Source organism: Girardinichthys multiradiatus, chromosome 2 (genome assembly GCF_021462225.1).
Source record: "Girardinichthys multiradiatus isolate DD_20200921_A chromosome 2, DD_fGirMul_XY1, whole genome shotgun sequence".
Lineage (NCBI taxonomy): Eukaryota > Metazoa > Chordata > Actinopteri > Cyprinodontiformes > Goodeidae > Girardinichthys > Girardinichthys multiradiatus.
In genome coordinates this window covers 47,307,672-47,326,401 of record NC_061795.1, presented here as the reverse complement: position 1 = coordinate 47,326,401, position 18,730 = coordinate 47,307,672, and the positions used below count along the sequence as shown (strand labels likewise).

General features: G+C 39.9%; 1 protein-coding gene across 5 annotated transcripts; it reads right to left on the bottom strand.

The window, feature by feature from the left end:
* Positions 1 to 1,101: 1,101 nt before the first annotated feature.
* On the bottom strand, positions 1,102 to 15,956 carry ca5a (carbonic anhydrase Va). 5 transcript variants are annotated; one of them, XR_007042461.1, is made up of 8 exons: positions 15,466 to 15,956; positions 11,583 to 11,780; positions 8,515 to 8,633; positions 6,474 to 6,569; positions 6,257 to 6,319; positions 4,905 to 5,063; positions 2,742 to 3,844; positions 1,102 to 1,338 (listed from the first exon to the last, which is right to left on the bottom strand). XR_007042461.1 is itself a non-coding variant. In XM_047392484.1 (8 exons), exons 1-7 carry the CDS (start codon positions 15,605 to 15,607, stop codon positions 3,704 to 3,706), a joined length of 918 nt encoding a protein of 305 aa, XP_047248440.1. In that variant the 5' UTR covers positions 15,608 to 15,956; the 3' UTR covers positions 1,102 to 2,876; positions 3,697 to 3,703. The 5 variants fall into 5 exon arrangements, 4 of the variants coding, with proteins under 4 accessions (XP_047248440.1, XP_047248457.1, XP_047248433.1 ...); XM_047392484.1 differs by having other exon boundaries at positions 1,102 to 2,876; positions 3,697 to 3,844; XM_047392501.1 differs by adding an exon at positions 13,123 to 13,381 and having other exon boundaries at positions 1,102 to 3,844; positions 15,466 to 15,600.
* Positions 15,957 to 18,730: the final 2,774 nt, after the last annotated feature.

Genomic DNA, 18,730 nt, shown 5'->3' with positions numbered 1-18,730 from the left:
TTGACACAATTTGAAAAGAAATTGCAAATTATTGCGAATAAGCAGATTTTGTGTTCCTGCAGACTTTGGAGAGGTGGTAAAAAGAGAAATACGTAATTTTTCTGATGCATGCACTGCAGGACCATATTTCTTATCTCAGACTCATCAACAAGAACAAAGACGTTAACTGTACTCTCATCATGGGCAAAGCACGCATCTCTGCCACAAAGGTCATCACCTGGGTTAGAACTTACTGCAGCTGCATTATCAATTGCTGAGAGCAACATGCTGAGAGAGGAACTGCTCTATGGCAACAGTGAGGAGTTCTGGACAGACTAAGGTCACTCCAGGATACATAGACAACGAAGCGAGACATTTCCACACATTTGTTGCTAATAGAGTGCAGAAAATCTGCAACACCGGTTATGTGCCCACCAATAAAAATCCAGCAGACATGGCATCCAGGGGCACATCAGTGGATGAATTGCTTTAATTAAACTGGTTCACAGACCCTCAATTCTTGTGGGAAAGGAAAATTTTGAACTTCCAGTAGGAGATCCAGATTCATCTGAAAAGGAACATCCAAGTAGAAGACTAAATAATGGACAATGACATGCGACCACGACCCCACTGGAAACTTGGACCAGTCTTGGACACGGTAAAGGACAGATGGACTTGTCAGAAAGGTCAAAATAGCTTTTGCTGAAAGATTTCGAACAAAATGTCTGTAGTAGAACGTCAAGTTAATGAGTTAGTTCTGCTATTAGATTGTGAAAAGTAAATGTACAATTTCAGTGTATTGAAATGTTGCATGTTAGTTAGAACATGTTTACCAGGTTATTATTGGTTTGGTTAAATATCTTGGAAAAAATGATTTGTGTTCTATGTGCATAACAGCAAATAACTTTGAGGTAGTGTAAAGGCCAAAGAGCAAAGTCAGCTCTATTTGTTTTATGTCAGCTACAGTACAAGGTTACATGCTTTTATTTTAGTAACTTCCTTGTGAGCAGAAGTATGGTGATGGAAATCAGCTTAATGGCAAAAACAGAATGGAAGAAAGTTTAATGGCAAAACGGGTAAAACAATAAAAATAAAAACACAAAAAAGACTTACAGAAAGAGCTTTACAGATATATTACTTTATTGTTAAACATTGGACATTACTGTCTGTTTAAAATCTAATGTACATCTAGACAATTATGAGTGGTTTACAGTTTTCCCCTCATCTAGAAAAGCAAGAATTGTACTGGTTCCACAGCTGGATGGGAATCTTAAAGAAGCCATGCAGGTGGAGGAAGGCATGCTGGCAGGAGGGGAGGCACCCAGCGGGACACCAGGGGGTGGGAATGTAGGCTGAACACTGGACAAATAAACAGCGAAAATATGAACTGCTTACAGTTACAGTGAAAACAACTTACAGCTGCTCAAACATGCAATAGGGCTGCAGATGATGCACATGTTCAGTTATACTTCAGATCAGAAAGGCCAACAATGAGACAAATCAGGCGATGAAGTATTTCAAACGTCTTCACAGGTTACAGTTATGCAAATATCAGGAAACAAGTAAACAGATCTTTACAGACTGCAAGTGAGACACAAAAGGTCATACATGATTGAGCATCAGCATTTAAGTATATTATAGTAACAGCATGGCAATGAAAAAAGGGAAAGAAATTAACTTCAATGACGAAACGGGAGGTGATGGTGCACAGCTCCAGGATAAAAGCAGCTCTGGGTCCCTTTACTCCGTTAGCTTAATGCATTAAAGATAGAAGATAAGACATCACCAAACCAAACACCAATCTTTCCATCCTGCTGTGGCCCCAGTGGTGTTTATCCAGCTATTCTGAAGCATTCATAACAAGTCACCATCACTTGGTGCATTTCACGTCTGTTCAGCATGCACCGTCACCCTGAAGCTGCACCGACCCATAGGGTCATCGGTGGGAGTTTGGATAGCCTCATTGTTAAAGAGGGATTACATGGATGGTAGCCTCTCGCCTGTGCTCAACTTGACCATAATTCAGATTAAACTTCTCAGGCTGCCAATGCAAGAGGACTTGTGACGTTATGTCCCATTTCTGCTGCTCTAACTTAAAGTTTATCTTTCTAACAGAGGTGCACGGAAACAACAACTGACGGGTGTGACCCAAAGCAGGAAGAAGGCTGAACGGAAGAACTGCTTTAGATAAAATATTGCTTAAGCTGGCAAGTATTGCAAAATCCTCCTCTAAACAAAATCTGCAGGACACAGTTGTACACTGGGTGTAATACAAGCAGGACAGCTGCAGTAGCTTAAATGTCTGCAATTTGCAAAAACAATACATACGGATGATGAAGGCCGTAACTTCAAGTAGACACTGTTTGAGCAATGCGAGTTTGATTTTGCCGTGGTAAATCTTATATGAAAGGCACTGCAGGTACATATACAAACTGTGGTTCCAGTGCATCAGTGTCACCTCAACTGTTTCACCAGTCTAAGTATTTTGGATTTTGAATTAGACGTGATTAAATCTAATCTAGGCTTCCTTAAGAAAAAAAAAGAAATATGATTTGGAAGCTGTGAATCAGACACCAACTTCAGCGTCGCTAGCCAGTGTACAGCGATATTTTCCTTCAGTTTTCGTGTCACGCCGAGGCCATGGCACCCTGGGGGTGAGCCATAAAGGCCATGTTAAAACAAAACAAAAAACACCATCACAGCAGTTTAAGAGAATACACTTTCTCAGTCCTAGAAACTAAAATCTGATTAGTTTTATTTACTTGATTGGATCAGTCGAATTAAAGCAGACAGATGACAACATCAGCCTGTTGAAGGCAGATGACCTGGACTTCCTGTCAAGATTGACTTAATTTCTCTACTGCGCTCAAACACCGGCTTTAATGTTGCTTTTAATTCTGTAAAGTATAAGAAAAGACAAATCAAGTGAGGATTACATACATACCTAAAAGATTTAGACACTTGCTCTGAACATCTCAGGAAACAAAAGAGAAATTAGAACATTTAAGGCACTACAGTTTGTAGAATTTCATGCTTTGCTCCCATTTCATTGTCACACAGTGATTTCTTAAAATGCACGCATGTGTTGTAACGTTGCATGTTTGTGCGTCTTAATAACAAATGCTGACAAGAGTAAATAAAACTCTGTTTAAAAGTAAAAAATGAGTCAAACTTGGTTCTGAATGTCAGACATATTCAGAGTGATCTCTTTGTAACAGAAGAAGAAAACATTCAGTGAAAAAAAAATCAGCATTTCGGGATTGACTTTGAAAATGCCAGATGATTTGGGATATTTTTGTGGGTTTTTCGTAAAAATCTCGAGGGCATTTTGTTGTAAACAGGAAGCAGCTGCAGTATATTTGCCATGTTGAGTTTCTATGGAACCTGCAGGTCAATGAGACTCCATGCACTGAGCTGCAGGCTGGAACTCTAAAACAAACCTAACAAAATGTAGAATAAATACAATTTAGGATAATAAAATTGTTAAAATGATTTTAGTGAATAAAATCCCCCTCAGTAACTCTTTTTTTCCTTATTGAGAATCAGTCTGAAGAATCAAACTAAAATCTGAGTGGAAATAAATCTCTAACCATACAGGTCTTCCTCCATCCTCTGTTTAAAACTGTTCATTAGAATAAAACAGAAAATGATTGTACTGAAATTAAAAACAACATAAAGCTCCCCAGAGGAAACCGCATCCGTATCACTGCTTGCCACCTCTAGCCTACGGCGCCTCCTGCAGGAAGGGAGTGAAGGAGGAGCGGACGGTGCGACTTCTTAGCGGCTGCTGCACCCGGAAGTTGTTCACCATGCTCTTCTGGACTTCCTCAGCTGAGGTGAACAAAAGGCTCCGGAAGACTGCCAGCTGGAAGAAAGGTGTGAAAGAGTGAGATGCTGATAAAATCTTGAATCTTTTAAACCTAAACCTCACATCAAGCAGTATGTGCCTCAGTCAAAGAAAAAAGTGGTGTTGTGTCAAGAATTATATTAGTTTGTGGATCAGAGGAGGTGGATGGATGTGATTGTTTCCAATTGGTTAACAAGATTGTTTCTCTGTTAATCACATAACAACAGCATAAAGCTCTAAAGCATATGTGCTACATGATCTCCAGTTATACAGCACTCTGTGTGCAATAAAGGTGTGCAGAGCAGCAGATGGTGCAGGGAGCAGTCAGGTGATTTTTACTGTTGTGGTGCTTTTGTGGGTTAAAATTACACATCAATGTGCTAACACAGAGCTCTGTCAATTCCCTGAAGTTCGCGAAGAGTTGTTGTAGCCCAAACAACTGCAGAAAAATGTGACTCAGGTGCATCTCTGAATACCAACATTCTTCTAAGATGTTACAGAAACATCAACAGACCTGTTGATTTCCTGCTCATTGCTCAGCTGACAGAACGCTGTGTGAGGTGGCTGCATGTTTATTTGCAGGTAAAGTGGGTAACTGAGATCTGACCACTCAGGACGGATTTAATTTCAGGCCTAAACAGGACCATAGCTCCTGCACCGGTTATATTAGGCCACATGGGGGCAGTAGAGAAAGATCTTAAGATAATGACTGAACAACCTGGAGTGCAGTTGAAATACTTAGCATTTTCTTTTGTTTAGGAGGATTCCTGAGTGAAGTAACCCCAAAGCATCTAATGGTGTAAAATGTGCTTTAAATGTTCAACACTTCCTTTATTTTCTTTCAACAGAGGAGACACTTAATGAAGGAAACGGGTCAGAATTCCTGCAGTTACAACATCTAAGGTGGATATCAACAAAAGGAGAGAAGAGCATCCTTGGAGAATAATGTCCTTATAAAAGACCCAGCGCACAATATATGTTTCCTTTATTGGTAAAGAGACAGAAGTCAGACTTCAGTCTTTTTAGCCTAAAACAATCTTCATATTTGAGTCAAATGCAAATGAATAAAAATAGGAACCTGGTCATGGCTGACTTCTATGTGCTGTTTCATGATGATCCAGGAGACAGATTCAGTCAGAGGGGGCGTGGTCAGAGAGCCATGGTATGTCCAGTAGTCATTGATGTTGGCGGGTAAAAGACAACCTGGATCGAACCGGTTGAACTCCACTATGCTGTCCTGCAGACAGTCAAAGACAGAAAGAAGTGCAGCAATCATCATCTGCGTTTTTAGGAGCAATGCCAAATGTTTAAATAATGCAGAAAAAAAAAAGTTTATCAAGTCAGGGTGACCTTAAAGCGGCTTCTCTACCAAGCCTCCACCTGGCTCATGTTTAGTCCCAGAAGATATGAAGCGGGTGGTAAAAAACATAATGCCAAGTAAACCCTGTAGAGACCCAACTCATGAAAGGCTACAGCTTTCCAACCAGAGGCTGGTCCCTAAGCCACATCAGAGCTCTTCTAACTGCCTCTCCAGATATCATTCACTGGGCTGTGGACACATGAGGGCCTGCAAGCAGGTCTTCCAGTCTGCAGCAAAACGTAGCATATCGTTTACCCCTACCTCATCTCAACTTCCTCTGACCAAGCCTGGGGTATTTAGTGTAATTGTAGTGTAAAACCAGTAGAGGGAGCCACTTTAAAAAAGTGTGGTGATTAAGCTACATCTGGGATGTCCAAAGTGTTGCCCAGGGGTCATTGGCTCCCCTAGGAATAATTTTTTGTGGCCCCTGACAACAGTTGAAGAATGGTACAAATTTGGCCCTCCAGCAAATGGAGCTGATGCAGAGGGACACTCCTTTTATTTTTTATAATAAGAATTTTAATGACATATATCTTCCTAAATGGAAAATGTTAGGTACAACACAAGAGTGTTTTTCTTTAATTAGCCATGTCTGTTTGCTTCCATTTTAAGATCCTAGTAAGTAGGGCCACAAACATCTAATGACTTTTTATTCATAAGCAGACCTGGGCACACCCAGTCAATAAACCTAGCTAGATACACCAGGAGGAAAGTTCTTGTTTTTCTTGTTAGAAATGGACTAAAACATTTTCTACACCAACAAAATAGGAAATATTCCACCTAAAAACTAAGGAAACTCTACACCTTTCTTTTACTAAGGCACACTTCTGAGACCCAGAGCAGTGTTCTTTTCTTCTTTGTTTCATTAAAATATTTCACGTTTAATGTATTGTTGAACAGGTAAAAGGAAAATAATTCATAATTAAATTATTTTTTTGCTTTTAATGGAAAGAAAAAATAAAATAATGCCCTCCCCGATTACTTTTCAACTTGGCAATTTTGTCCCACGGTCCAAAATGTTTGGACACCACTAGTCGACAGGAAACATTTTCCACGCATGTGTGACTGACCTTGTGTCTGATAGCAGGCAGAGCGTCGACCAGCTTCTGTAGCCCCTCGTGTCTCTTTCCCACCTACACCAGGATAGGACAGTAATCTGGATTAAAGTCACAGATCATCTCTTCATAATCAGCTGAGAGCAGCAGCACCTCAGACAGACAATGTAACAACAAGCAGCAGATTCCAGATTAAAGGTAGTGAGTGTGTGTGAGAGGAATGAGAGAGTACCTTCAGAAAAACTCCGATAACAGCGAGTCCGTTCTCCTCCATCACTGCTTCCTCGAACAGAGTGTACCTGTCAGAGTTCCAGTGGACCAAATGGAGCTGAAAACACACAAGAGGACAATGAGTTGGAATGAAAATGTGTGAAAAAAACCTATTTTAATCAGCAATGGCTGCAACCTGATGCCCTGAACACTTTCACACAAACACATTATACTGATGGGAACTGTGAGGTAGATGTATTCCCAGCAACAAAAACCAGGGTTCAGGGGACAACGTGCACACAGTCACTGGAACATCTTGTTATGTAAGAACGTTATGGAACAACATGAGAATGAATGTTCTTTATTAACAAACGTTAGAGCCCAGGGACGTGGAGCCGGGCAGTTCTACTGAAACCAGACTCACAGCAGAGAAAAAAAAACTAATGTTTATTTTAATGCACATTAAATCGTTTTCAATAACCGAAGAAGGAAAAAGCAGGAGAGAAAAATAAATCAATGCTTTGTTTGGACAGTTGTACCTTTTTTTAACTCTTAAAATAAAACCATTGCTGGAACCTGATTAAAGAACAAAATGTTTCATTTGAGGAGTCTTGAACTAATCAGAGATTACTTTAGATTTAGTGAGATCAGGCTTTCATTAAACCCAAAGAAGATGCAACAGAGGACTTTGTGATATTTCTGGAAAATTGTCTCCTTTGCCTGAGCTAAAAAGAAGCATCATTAGTTATTACAACTGAATTATTTGTGCAGTAAGTTTTACAGGCAACAATGTTCAGCTGGTTCTGTCACATGTCTGTGATAGGGTTTTTTTCTGCTTGCAACAGAACATCACCTCCATGATTACCCAAAGCATTGTTTCTATTTTTTCCAGGAGTTAAATTCAACATATGCAAACAATGACAAATATAGTCTAGGTTTAGTATACATTGTTTTTAAGGACTAATGTTTTAAAATGTCATCCTTGCTGCAGAAATAATGAGTTAAAGTCATGTTTCCATTAGTGATGATTTTAGGAGAATGTTTTCAGTGAGCTGCAACAGATAACATTGGAAACTTTGCTATGCTGTGGTGGCAAACATGTAAAATGATTAAATCTTTTTATATATCCTGTCAAGTTTAAAGTTTTAACATGAAATCACACCTTTTACACAACTGGCGTATTACTTTAATCCATCTGCGCCTGGGTTACTGGAATTACTTGGATTATTTTGAAAACAGAATTCTGTTAAGAGGTTATAAGCAGAAAGTATCTGATGCACAGTTTATCCCGTTCTTAACAACTCCATATTAAATAAATATCAGGAAGTTTGGAGTGCACAGACGAGCTGACAGCCAGTTAAAAAAGGGCCAGGACCACAGCAGATTTCTGCAACGTTTACATAGTTCTTGGTGAAATCATTTTAAAGCTTAATATTGATCTCATGTTTGCATGAGACAGTTATTATAATATTATAGTTTTTTATAAAAATGTTGCGTCAAATCTACCTGGATGCACTTAATACATTTAAACATTGTTGGTCTGGAGCAACTTTTCATTGTAAATAACCATATAAGGAACCATTTAGTTTTATAGTAGTGTTAGTATAATGATCTACAGTGTTAGCATGAAACACTGAACTTCTTGAGGCAGACGTTATTTTAGGATGGCAGAAACCTGCTTTGGTCTAAGCCCCATCCTGACTGGCAGTTAGCGTGTCTGTGTGTTTATTTCATTTTTAGATTCGTCCTTCAGGACAGGAGTGCCCCAAGAATGTGTGTTTAGCCCTGCTTTCTACTCCTTATGTACAAATGATTGCCCACCTGCAAACACTTTTCTAAATATGGCAAAAACAAAACATTTTAAATGGATCATTAAGCTATAATGTAATGTCTGATCTTTGGTCATTTATTAAACCAATATCAAGCAGTATTTGTAAGATAATATTAAAACCCTATTAAACAAAGTTTTCATGGCACCACATTCTGCTGGGAAAAAAAAAAAGAGCTTTCCTACTCTTCATGTCTCAGTATTAATGGAGCATGTTTCAATGCTGACACGGTACCTCTGCAGGAAACAGCCTTCGGTCCACAGTGTGCTCTGAGCCCCAGTCATTGGACTCACCCCAGTGGAAATGGAACTGACACAGCCGAAATTTGTCTTGCAATGGACCTCCCTTCAATGCTGCACCAGAAACATAGAGAAACATCAGTGCTAGGGCTGCAGGACGTTAGAAAAACGTGTAATGTGCGATATTATTGGTGACCTGTGATGAAGGTTTTATTGAAAAGGTTTTGTCACAGAAACTTCTTAATTGTTGTTTATTTAATAACTTCCCCACCTGTTCATCTTTTTACTTTTTAAAACTCTTCATACTGGATCAAACAACTAGTATCACAAAACATTACAGACAGAGCCTGAATGCTTGGAACCTTAATACCGGTTAAGATTTACTGCAGTAAAGGCAGTTCTTTGAGATGCTCACTGGGTACCGTGATATTGTGATGAAGATTAATGTGTGATATATGGTGCAGCTCTTATCAGTTGTTCAGTTAAATTACATTTACAGCTAAAACCATATATTTACATACACTGTGTACAAAGACATTTTTTTCTCACTGACATTAAATCAGACTGAAGTTTTTATTTTTATTTTAGTTCAGTTAGAATTACCAAAATTATTAATTATTTGCAAAGTTTCAGAATATTAAAAGATTTGGTTTTTTACATTTTAATGACATTTGGAAGCTTCCCTATATTTGTTTAATATTTGGTAGAATTGCCTTTTAAACTGCATGACCTGTGTCCATAAGCGTCTCACATTTGTTTTTGGGATTTTGGCCCATTCCTCATAACAGAACCGGTAGAACTGGGTCAGGTTTGTAGGCTACTTTGCTCATAGACATCAGCTCAACCCATATTTTCTATGTTACTGAGATCAGGGTTTTGTGAGGGCCACTTGAAAACATTGACTTAGTTGTATTTAAGCCACTTTGTAATAATTAAGCAGTATGCTTGTCTGCAGGAAGACCCGTTTGTGCCTCAGCTGTAACTTTTTGGTCTTCAGATGTTGCCATCTATTTTCTGAAGTACACCATCTACATATTATAATGCTTCCACCAGCATACTTTAGTAGGAATGTTGTTCATTAGACAATGTCTAAAAGTTTGGGTATTTGTTCAGTTGTTCATTTGCAGGATAGAATCTGACCTATTATGTTGCTTTTGGAGTAATGAAATTTTCCTCTGTTTATTCAGCCCATAATTGTTAAACTAGATGAATGTGGCACCTGCAGGCATCTGGAAACAATTCATTTCCTGATATCTTGGCTGATTGTGAATTTTGCCATACGGAAGAAATGTGTTTCAGGTGTTGCCTTAAAATACATCTACATTTGTGCACCTCAGTGTTGTAAATGAACCAATCAGGACCTCATAAAGGCATGACGTCATCATCTGGGGTTTCCCAAAGTGTAAAGGCATAATAATCTTAGTCTCAGCAAACTTCTGAATTTGAACAAAGTAATTTTAAAAATCTGTGTCTTATTATTTTGGAATTTAGCAAATTAAACTCACACACCTCATACTGACGATGTGAAAACAGTTTGGAGATTTTTGCAAGTATTATAAAACTAAGACATCACATGCACATAAGTATTCAAAGCTTTTGCTCACTATTGTCTTGATGCACCTTTGGCAGCAGTTACAGCCATGAGTCTCAATATGAAGCCATAAGCTTGGCCATTGTATCATTGGGCAGATTGGTCCGTTTCTCTTTGCAGAACCTCTCAAGCCCCATCAGATTGAAAGGGAAATGTCGGTGCACAGATGTTCCATCAGAATCAGGTCTGGGTTCTGGCTGGTCCATACACGGACATTCACAGAGTTGTCCTGAATCCACTGCTTTGATATCTTGGCAGTATGCCTGCGGTTATTCTGCTGCTGAAAGATGAACCGCTGCCCCAGTCTGAGGTAAAGAACGTTGTGGAGCAGGTTTTCATCCAGGAAGTCTCTTTACATTGCTGCCTTGGACTTCCCCTCTATCCGGCCTAGTCTCTCAGTTCCTGCTGCTAAAACAACATCCCCACAGTATGATGCTGCCACCATCATGCTTTACTGTAGGGATGGTATTGGCCATATGACAGGCAGTGCCTGCTTGCTCCTAACATTATGCTTGGCATTCATGCTAAAGAGGTTAATTGTTGTCTCATCAAACCAGAGAAATGGGAAACTTTAGGCAGGTTTGTATGATTTTTGTTGTTGTTTGTTTCCACAATGAGACATGACAAAAATGTCAAAACTCTAAACATGCTGTCATTATGGGGTGACGTTTGTAAAGTTTTGGGGGGAAAATTAATTTAATCCATGTAACATAACAAAATGTGGAAAAAGTAAAGTGCAGTTTCCAAGTGTGTCGTATTTCCCACAAAGGCTGTTGAAAACCAGGTTGTTCAGGCAAAACACTGACCCAGAACCTTCCAGGAAAGCATACAGGGAGAGACTAGAACCCCTTTTAAAGGAAACACTTTTTACTGTGTTCATAAGCTTGGCATCACAGAAAACTAAACAGAACAAGCAACTCAAAAACTCATTTGCTTACAATAAGATAAAACAAAAACAGTCAGAAATTCCTGTTCTCAACATTGAACTGAAACCGTTTTGGTTCTTTGGACTCTGAACACAAAGCAGTTATTTCCATCTCTTTTGAACATTTTTAATTCTTCTGAAACGGGCCTTATATATTTAGAGTTATGGTATGTTGGTAAAAGCCTTATGATTATGCTGAAAAAGGTACCAATTATAAGTCAGACGGGGACCAGAACAAACGAGTCACATGAAGGTCACCAGCTGCACGTGGCGTTCTGACTGTAGGATTGATGGCTGGATTTTCATACATACAGGGGCTCTTTAAGGGAGGAATGGGGGGGGGGGGGGGGGTTAATCCTCTTATGTAGATCAAAACATGATTTCTCCCTGCAATACAGTCAGGATTTAAAGGGAAATTACACAGACAGGTTGGTTAGACTAAATTAAAAATGTTTCTACTTTTTAGAAAAATGTTTATTTGGGTTCATTTCTGCCAGAGGTTACTGGAAGAAAACACATGTTCATTCAACATTTAAAAATTACTCACAGTTCTTGTCTGTGGTGTCGTCATACTCGACCAGAAAGGAATAACCATTATTCCAGATTTGCTGGCAGGTCTGCGGATCGTAGGTGGGCACAAGAGGTTTCAGCTCCGAATCAAAGACGGTTTTTCTCACAGCGATGTCTATGGGAGACTGACGATCGCCTCCTGGTACCACAAGGGGTCCCTGCCACATGGGATGCACTGGAAAGGAGGACAGGGAAAACGAGAAGAAGCAGCAGGGGATAAAAAATTAAAATTAAAAAGTGAACTAAGATTACAATAAGCTGCGGCTGTTTCCATCGGCCCAAAGGGAAAATAACGCTGATTCATACTTTCCCTGTTCTCTTCTGCCTCCTGCATTTTCACATGGTCCATTTTAAAATAAACCAGAGATGCTTGACATATATGAGCTACACTGTGACAGTGCTATAAAGACTCGCAGTCCTTTCTCCTCCAAGAACGAAATAAAGAGAGAAAATTTGTCGCTGAGCAACGGTACTTCCTTCTACTCCTGACTTTTTTCTTTAGAGAAAAATGCTAAAGGAGAGAGAAGTGGGCCGGCTGTACAGAAAGTGACGCTCGGAATGTCCTGGCATTCCCCCAGCTCCACTCCACAGCAGGGAAACCGACCAGGACCTCTGGTAGGTCAAACCGCTGGCTCGGACCAACGTCTGTCAGCGGTTCTGACTTTTAATTACCCCAAACTCATCTCGGTTTGCAAAGCATCCCGATTCTGCTTTTTTGATCATAAAAAAAACTGTCCAAAAATCAGGAGAAACACTTTAACAAATATTCTACTTCATTAAGAAAAACTCCTTAATCCGAACCAAAAGCTACATGCAGAACAAGACATTCTCTTCTTCACCAACTCAGCTCGATGTTTAAGGTTTCTACTGAGGAACGAGCTGAACAGGTCTAACTGGGAGCTAACCTTCATCTCCATCAGACTGCAGTGGCTCCTCCTGCTGCTGTTGCCTGGTCACACAATAACTGCTTACAAAGCCTTTTCTACTCAGACACCGCTTAACTCTGAGCTGTTAGATAATCCCCTTTTTGGTCATTTCTTAATAGCTGGCAACATTTTTTAATCAGCTAAGTGGGTGGCCATCAGAGAGCAACCCTAACCCTAAACCTCCAAGGAGGTGATGATGTTGCTGCACCTCAGACTAGGACACAGCAGAAGCTCCAAATGACAACAAAAACAATGAAATCAACAAAAAAGAAAACTGTTTTTTTTTTTTATTATTACTGTCCTGCTGCATAGCATAAGTGTGACAAACTGATGGCTGGTCTCGGGGATCATCAAGAGGTTTTTAGGTAAATATAAGACAGACCTTTGTGTTCCTTTTGTTCAGAAGTGGCTTTGGCCTTGAAACTCTTCTCTGTAGCCCATTTTTGCCCAGTCCCTCGTTCTTAATGTTAAATCGTGAACACTGACCCTAACTGGGACCTGCAGTGAGTCAGACGTTGTACTAGCAGGGGTGTCAAACTCCAGTTCTGTCTGCAAATGGCAACCTTTTGGTGTGTCCCAAGTCCAACACACCTGAATCAAAGGACTAAATCACTTCCTCGTGCACTCGAGTTCCACTGAGTCCTGCTAATGACCTAATTATGTGATTCAGGTGTGTTGACACATCTAAAAGGTTGCAGGATGCCTGCCCTCAAGTTCCTCCTGGATGAATCATGTCCTCTTGGAGTAATTTTGGAATGGTTGCCACTCCTGGGAATGTTCACCACTGTTCCATGTTTTCTTCAATTATGGATAATGGTTCTCACTGTAGTTCCCTGGAGTCCTAAAGCCTCTGAAATTACATATAACACTGATAAATATATGAGACATTGTTTCTCATGTGTTCTTCAATTTCTTTAAGATGAGTTGCTTATTGAAGTGTTTTAGCCAACTTCATGCTGTCAGTAAGGTTCCGTTTTAGTGATGGAAGTCTAGCAATAAGCAGAGATGTGTAAGGATGATGAAACTGAAGAATGTGGGAAATTACACATAAGAGAGATGATTAAATTCTCACATGGTCAGGTTGGACTGGGAAGCTTTTTGCTTTTAATGCATTAAATCATCATTTGAAAACTGCCTTTTGAATTTACTCAGGTCATCTTTGATATCAAAATATGTTTCATGATCTTAAACATTTAGGGGTGACAAAAAGGCAAACAGAAAGAAGGGGCAAATACTTTATTGCAGCACTCTAAACTATACAGACACTTTTTAGGGGAAAAATTGGCTACACTGTAAAACAAGACAAGGAACTTGAAAAAAAACAAAAAAAAAACACTTGCATTTCCAAACAACAAGGAATCATGACAAATAATCATGCTTTCAGTGTCGACCAAAGTCAAGTTTTTATACAATATAAATCCACTAGATCTGATTCACACAGCTCTCGCAATTATTATTTTTTACAGCATTTACTTCAGTTACTGTAGACGTGTAACAGGACATACTGAGGTAGAGCACATGGTATGGAGCCAAATCATCTCCAAAGTCATGAAGACAAATGAAAGAAAATTGAAGAAAATCATTGGTGGGACTTGTGGTGTGTCGATGGTGATTTTGAAGAGGATGCTAATTTAAGACACTATGACTGTAACTGCATCTGGATCTGGATCTGGATTTAAGTCACAACATTTTAGTTTCCACTAAATCGAAACTTTATGTCTCTTTGTGGATTCAATCATTAATCAAAATGTATTGGAAGTGAAAAGCTTATTGTGTCAAATATTTGTATTTGAAAAAAAAAAAAGTCAACTGATTACAAATAAGTAATTAATTGTTGCCATGCGGGAACAGTGTCCCGGTTTTAAATCCCAGCCTGGGGTTCATCTGCATTGAGTTTGCATGTTCTTCTTGTGCATTTGTGGGTTCTCTCCGGGTACTCTGGCTTCTTCCTACAGTCCAAAAACATGACTGTTAGGCCATGTAGGCATTTCTAAATTGTCCTCAGGTGCGACTGTGTGCTTTCATGGTTGTTTGTCCTACAGGTCTGTGTGATGGACAACCTGTCTGGGGTGTACCCCACCTCTCAGCCAATAATTGCAGGAGATATCAGACAAAATTGTCAAATGACAGTGATATAGCCAGCTGATCACCTCAGTCTCTCTGATTCCTGCTGTCCATCCTTTCTGTCTTGTTTCTAGTATTTTCTGTGGGATATTTGTTCAGAAATTTAAAATGTCTCATAGTGGAAAACTAAAACTGATCACTATGAAGGCTGAACTTTTTGATAAACACGTCCTAAGGAACAACCAAAGATTATCCCCTCCTTGGTTGATCACATCACACTAATTAAACATTAACTTTGATTATCATTTTTTCCAATTTCTACATGTTTTTTCATGTTTTATCTGCAGCCTACGTTGGGATAAAGAAACAATGTGTAACTGTGCGTTGAAAGACAGGTATCTGGACTTGTCAGACCAGCTTGGTTGTGTGTGTGTGTGTGTGTGTGTGTAAACTTTATGGTAAAAAAAAAAAAAAAAACATGTGATGAGGAGGATTAAGATAAAGTTCCCAAAAAGGTAAATAAAGTCGTAGAGGGTTTCTGCAGCTTTAGGCACAGGGTTCAGTCTGGTACCGAAGTCGGATAGCAGAGAGAGACAAATGGAGGTTATACAAACTAAAGTCTTTCATTGAACTACAAAAGCCCAACCAGGCAGGAATGTAGGGCAAAGGGCTTCAATTGGTCAGCACCATCAGGGGAGCTGGTTATTACTGGGCAAAGCGCGGAGTGTTATTGATCTGTAAACACCTGTCCTTGTTTTTTTAAAGAAGCATGCACCCATTTCCTCCTTCCTAGACTCACGATGAAAGGTTCTGCTGTAACAGCCGAGACATAAAATAAGATGATCTGCAGCTAACATTATCTGTACTCACTCTGAGACAGGACATATTTGCTGGAACACGCAGTGAGGTTGCACCACCGGACAGGCGTCATCCTGGGACTCCTGGCGTGTCTGACGAGCTGTCGCTGAAAATGAGAGACCACGGGTCTAACCGCTGCAGAGAAACTCACCATTTTCCTCAAACTAACGATACTCGCTTCACTAAAAACGGCTACACTGTGAATTTTAACAGCTGTTATGTAAGAGGCGAGCGCGGCTAGCTGTTAAAACTCCACAGTAAAGTTAGCTGCCTGTTCAAAACAATGTATCGGATGGCTGCTGCTTCTGGCTCTGTATCCTCCCGACGAGTGTCGAGAGACGGAGAAAAGCGTTCCGAGTGTGACCACAAAGGCCAACAACCGTTTATACTAAAGCACAACGAGTGTCTGAGTCCTTTTAACCCGTTTTAACCGCACTGATAACCGCGTACAGTTGAAGTAAACCCTCGGTGGTTCACGGTCGAAGCAGGGGGAGGGGGCTGCGGTTCTGACCAATCAGAGGCCTCCTCTGAGGGGCGTTCGCAACAACCAAAACAACGGACAGGAAACCATCAGCGCTGTCGCGAGAAGTCACAGTTAATTATTGGTTAAAACGCTGTAAAAGGTTTAAAACGTTACGTTACACCTGTTATTGCAGCAGGTTAAAGAACATTTATTTGATAAAAACTTGAAACAAACAACAACAACAACAAAAAAAAACACACATTTTATTGTGTTACATTTATGTTTGGAAGCAGTTGTGTTTGGGACGCCTGTTAAAAGGAGATGTGAAAAGGCCGAAAGTCATTTTCTATTTTTTTGCATTAGCATTTTCTCACAGTAAAGCAAAATTTAAATGTATACAAAACCTGTTGTAACCCTAACAATCCATTTAAAATAAATGTATTGATGATTTGTTGTTTTAATTATTAGCCAGTCAGACTTTCTGTCTGCCCGGGGTACAAATACGACGCGACACAGAGGCAGCTTTCTTTTTATCCACTGACCACTAGGCTGGATGAGGACCCACGTTTATCTTGCCACCACACGCAGTGAACAGCATGATAAGAGAGGTAAACATCACTGTCAGAAAACTGCAGCAAAGGGAATGCATCTTAAGGTCACCAAGCCTCCATTAGATCTAAATGCCAACCAGATGTTTGGGAGGCATGTCAGGAAAAAGCCTTTTCTCGTCTAGCATCTCAAATGTTAAGATGTGAAGTCTGCAATAACTTTAAATGGGACTTGTGCTTTGGTCAGATAAGACTAAGACAGCTTTTCAGCATCAAACGCTCCAGGTGGGTCATGTGTTAAACAAGGGATGGAAATGTGGAAAAGCACATCTTGTATGCTGATAAGCATGGTGGAGGGTTTGTGATGCTGTCCACCTGTTTCTCTGTGAACGCTTTTGAACAACCAAAATATTTTAAATGGAAATTTGGTGGTTTTTGGCAGAAACCTGAAAAAAAGATAATCACCGGGTATTTCAGCATGATAATGATCCACAGGTGGCCAAAACAAACAATAGATTAGAATTTGGGTTCAGACAAGGCTCATTTGTCACATTAAAAGCACCCTTTGAAAATAGCAACCATTAAGCAGGTATTATAATTATTCTTCATTAAACCCATGTCTCTGTATTAAAAAAATGTATTTTTATATTGGCCTGATATACATAAAAGACTAAAGAAACATATATTTCCCTCAGAACCAATGACCTTTGATCCAACTAAACTGTTTTCTTCAGCTTGTTTAGTAGCTTCAGCGTTGCCTCATCAAGAACGTCACTTCCATCTCTAAACTGCAAAGGCCAGTAACTATGTTTACAAAAACTCATAAGGTGTGTACTTTATTCAGCCGGGGTGATTCAAAGTAAACATGGAGCTCTCTGACGTAATTTCAATACACGTCGCAGGTGAACCGTTCATAATCACAGTACATATTAACATTCAGTCTTCACAAACATCTTAATGAACAGCTGTTACCTGTTTTCATACATATACATGAATAAGCAGCCTTCATCAAAGACACCCAAACAACATTAGGTAGGTTCACTGATATTTCTGCAATGTCACAAATACATTCAGTTTTCTTAATGTTTCAGATCCAAGTCAAGGAGCAACAGTGATATTATAAAAATCATGATTCAGGGTATTTTTGGTGGTTCATAAGTTAAACATCTAAAGGTTTTAAATTGAAGAAAAGCCTGATGATTGGTGAGACATGTCATCACAACATTTAGCGAGTCTGCTCCTTGAATAAAAAGAAAAATCAATAGTTTTACCTCTGTTGCAGAGATTACAGTTTTACTGAGAAGAATTTAGACCCCTTTGGTTCTCAAGGGGTTGCACACTGGCACAGTTGGTAGCAGTGTTGCCTTGCAACAAGAAGGTCACGGGTTGGAATCCTGGCCGACTTTCTGCATGGAGTGTGTATGTTCTCCCTGTGGATACATGGGCTTTCTCTGGGTACTCAAGCTTCCTTCCACATTCCCAAAACATGACTGTTAGGTCACTTGGTCTCTGTAAATTGCCTGTGATAGACGAGAGAATGATCAAGGCTGTACCCCGCCTCTTGCTCAATGACTACTGAAGATAGGAACCTGCACCCCTGTGACCTGGCATAGACAATGGAAGGAAGGAAGAAAGAAAGGATGGATAGTCTACAGCTTTTCTTTATTGCTGGTTCTGATGTCTCTCATCTTCCTCTTGACAATACTCTGTAGAGTCTCTGTGGGGGTTCAGATCAGACCAGTTGCCAGCCAATCAATCGCAGTTGATTAAAGCAGGTACTTGTACTTTTGCAGTGTGGGCCGGTATCAAGTTCTGCAAGTAAATAAAATAAACATCTCCATAAAGTTTGTCAACAGAAGGAAGCATGAAGTGCTCTAAATTGTCCTGGTAGATGGCTGCACTGACATTGGACTTGATAAAACACAGTGGACCATCATGAACAGATAGCATGATGCCCCAAATCATCACTGACTGTGGAAACCTCACACTGAACTTTAACCAACATGGATTTTGAGCCTCTCCACTCTTCCTCCAGACTTTGGAACATTGATTTCCAAATCAAAGTTGATTTTGAACCACAGACCAAAAGTCCAGTCTTTTATGTCTTTAGCCCAGGTAAGATGGTTCAGGAGTGGCTCCACACAAGCAGTGACAGTTGTAGCCCATGTCCTGTTGGTCTGTGTGTAGTGACTCTTGAAGCATTGACTCCAGCTGCAGTCCAGGCATCTCCTACAAACTTTTAAATGGTGTTTACCTCATAATGCAT

Excerpts from the sequence above, each read along its gene's own strand:
- ca5a (XM_047392477.1), bottom strand. The coding sequence starts at position 15,607 with ATGGTGAGTTTCTCTGCAGCGGTTAGACCCGTGGTCTCTCATTTTCAG. Across the intron at positions 5,064-6,256 it reads TGCCTGCTATCAGACACAAG|GACAGCATAGTGGAGTTCAA; the intron begins GTCAGTCACACA and ends GACTGTCTGCAG. Across the intron at positions 3,845-4,904 it reads TAGAAGTCAGCCATGACCAG|CTGGCAGTCTTCCGGAGCCT; the intron begins GTTCCTATTTTT and ends CCTTTCTTCCAG.